Source organism: Orcinus orca, chromosome 1 (assembly GCF_937001465.1).
Source record: "Orcinus orca chromosome 1, mOrcOrc1.1, whole genome shotgun sequence".
Lineage (NCBI taxonomy): Eukaryota > Metazoa > Chordata > Mammalia > Artiodactyla > Delphinidae > Orcinus > Orcinus orca.
Genome location: NC_064559.1, coordinates 179740811 through 179742749, shown reverse-complemented (window position 1 = coordinate 179742749; position 1939 = coordinate 179740811). Strand labels below are relative to the sequence as shown.

The 1939-nt window shown below is 68.2% G+C and overlaps 1 protein-coding gene across 1 annotated transcript; it reads right to left on the bottom strand.

The window, feature by feature from the left end:
• Window positions 1-305: 305 nt before the first annotated feature.
• CITED4 (Cbp/p300 interacting transactivator with Glu/Asp rich carboxy-terminal domain 4) lies at window positions 306-1692 on the bottom strand. Its single transcript, XM_004266377.4, has one exon. The coding sequence runs from the start codon at window positions 1403-1405 to the stop codon at window positions 848-850; it is 558 nt and encodes a 185-aa protein (XP_004266425.1). The 5' UTR covers window positions 1406-1692; the 3' UTR covers window positions 306-847.
• Between the last annotated feature and the right edge of the window lie 247 nt (window positions 1693-1939).

Genomic DNA, 1939 nt, shown 5'->3' with positions numbered 1-1939 from the left:
TCTAGCCTCCATGCGGAGCAAACAGTGAGGGCAGCACCCCCAAGCTCCCCTCACCCCTCCCAGGAGCCGGGAAGTCCGTCTGTGGTGCCTTTGGGTTACCTTGCCACGCAGTGGCGGCAGCCTCTGCCTTCCAGATTATGACATAACAATTGCACAACTCGCAGATATTTTCGAAAGAAACTGTCAGTTTCCTCTCCTGACCACTGCCAGGGGCTGTGTCCTCTATCCCACCCAGGGCCTCCAACAGCCTCAGGACTCTAGAAGACAAATATAGCTGGAGTTATAAGGAAATGAAAACACCAGACTGGAAAGTGACCCAGTTTTATTGTGGTGCTGGAGGTCAGATGGGGTATTGCTCCACTCCGCAGGGCTGAGGGCTGTACATTCTGCCCCTCCCCAGGGCGGGAGGCCCAGCGACCTCAGGGCCCAGGCAGCGGGGTGGGGGCCTGGCGGGTGGGCGGCTCCAGGCACCCAGTTACCACAGTGGTTTGCACAAGGAAAGGGGGAATCAGGCAGAGGCCTGGGATGGCTCAGATTGGGGGTTGGGGCGGGGAAGGGTCCGAGAGGAGAGGACACAGAATCTAAGAACTGGGAGTCCGGAAGGGGGCGTCCAGTCCCCTTCACTTTACCGCTGAGGCTCCGGGGCAGAGATGAACCCAAACTGTCATTCTGCAGGAGGCAGGGCCTGGAGTGAGGCCAGGCGTCCCAGCCCGGCGTCGGCTCTGGTGCACTAACTGCTGCCTCCACCCTCACGGAGGGTGCGTGCGGGGTCCAGGCGCTGGGTGCGGAGTCCGGCGGGCAGGCCCGCCTCCTTCTCTCGGGCACGCAGGCAGGCGCCCGGCCTCGCTCAACAGCTCACCGAGCCGGCGGGCTGCGCCGACCCCAAGTCCGAGAAGCAGTCGAACTCGCTCTGGCCCAGGAAGAGCTCGGGCAGATCGCGCACGCGGTGCAGCCCAAGCTCCAGCTCCAGCGACGTCAGCGCCTCCTCGTCGATGAGTTCGGCGTCCATGCCTCCCAGGGCGTGCGCGGGCGGCGGCAGTGGCGGGGCCGGGGCGCCTGGCACCGGCTGCGGGCCCGGAGGTCCTCCCGAGGCGCCGGGGGGCGCGGTGGCGCGGCCCGGGTACAGCGTCGCCACGGGCTGCAGGTGCGCGCTGCCAGCGGCCGGCGGTGGCACGGCCGGAAAGGGCTGGAAGGCAGGCGGCGGCCCGAAGGCCCCGTACGCCAGGGCCCCCGGTGGAGGCGGCGGCGGGCCCAGCGGGGCCCCCCGCGGCCGCAACCCACTGTCCAGGCCCGGGCCCGAGTAGGGCTGCAGCGTCCGAAGCGCGTGAGGGCCATGGGCGGGCGCGGCAGGCGGCGGCCTCGGCACCAGGCTGTAGCCCTCGGCGAGCATCAGGTGGTCGGCCATGACGGCGGGCCGACTGCCGGCAGCGGCGGCGGCGGGCCGATGGTCAGGGCGGGCGTCCCCGGGTCCCGGCCAGCTGTTCCTCTGCAGCGAGGGATCCGAGCCCCTTGCCTTCTCCGCACTTCAGCCGGGCAAAGGAAAACCGAACCCGACCCGTGCTCCTGCGCAGCCCAGGACACACCGAACTCAGAGCTCTTGTGCACCCCAGCTCAGGGCTGAAATGACCCTGCACACCTACACAGTCGGGCTGCTAGACCTCCGCGTCGTGCCCCCGGACTCGGCGCCCTCTTATATTCAGAGGCGGGGCTGCCCCCGTCCAGGGCTCTCATTGGCTGGATGAGAGGCTCCTGGGCGGGCCGCACTGCCCCTCCAGGAGGCCTCAACCCCGCCCCTGTCAGAGCTCCGCCCTTTGGGCCTCAGGCCGGCGCCTCCGGCTTTGAGCTCTGTCTGGGAGCGGGGTGTTTGGCGCTTTTCAAACGGTCTGGTCTTGGCTGCCCTACGCTTAGTCTTGGGGCTGACTGGGGCCAAGCCTGCACG

Bases quoted from the DNA above. Each gene is read 5' to 3' on its own strand.
- CITED4 (XM_004266377.4), bottom strand. From the start codon at position 1,405: ATGGCCGACCACCTGATGCTCGCCGAGGGCTACAGCCTGGTGCCGAGG.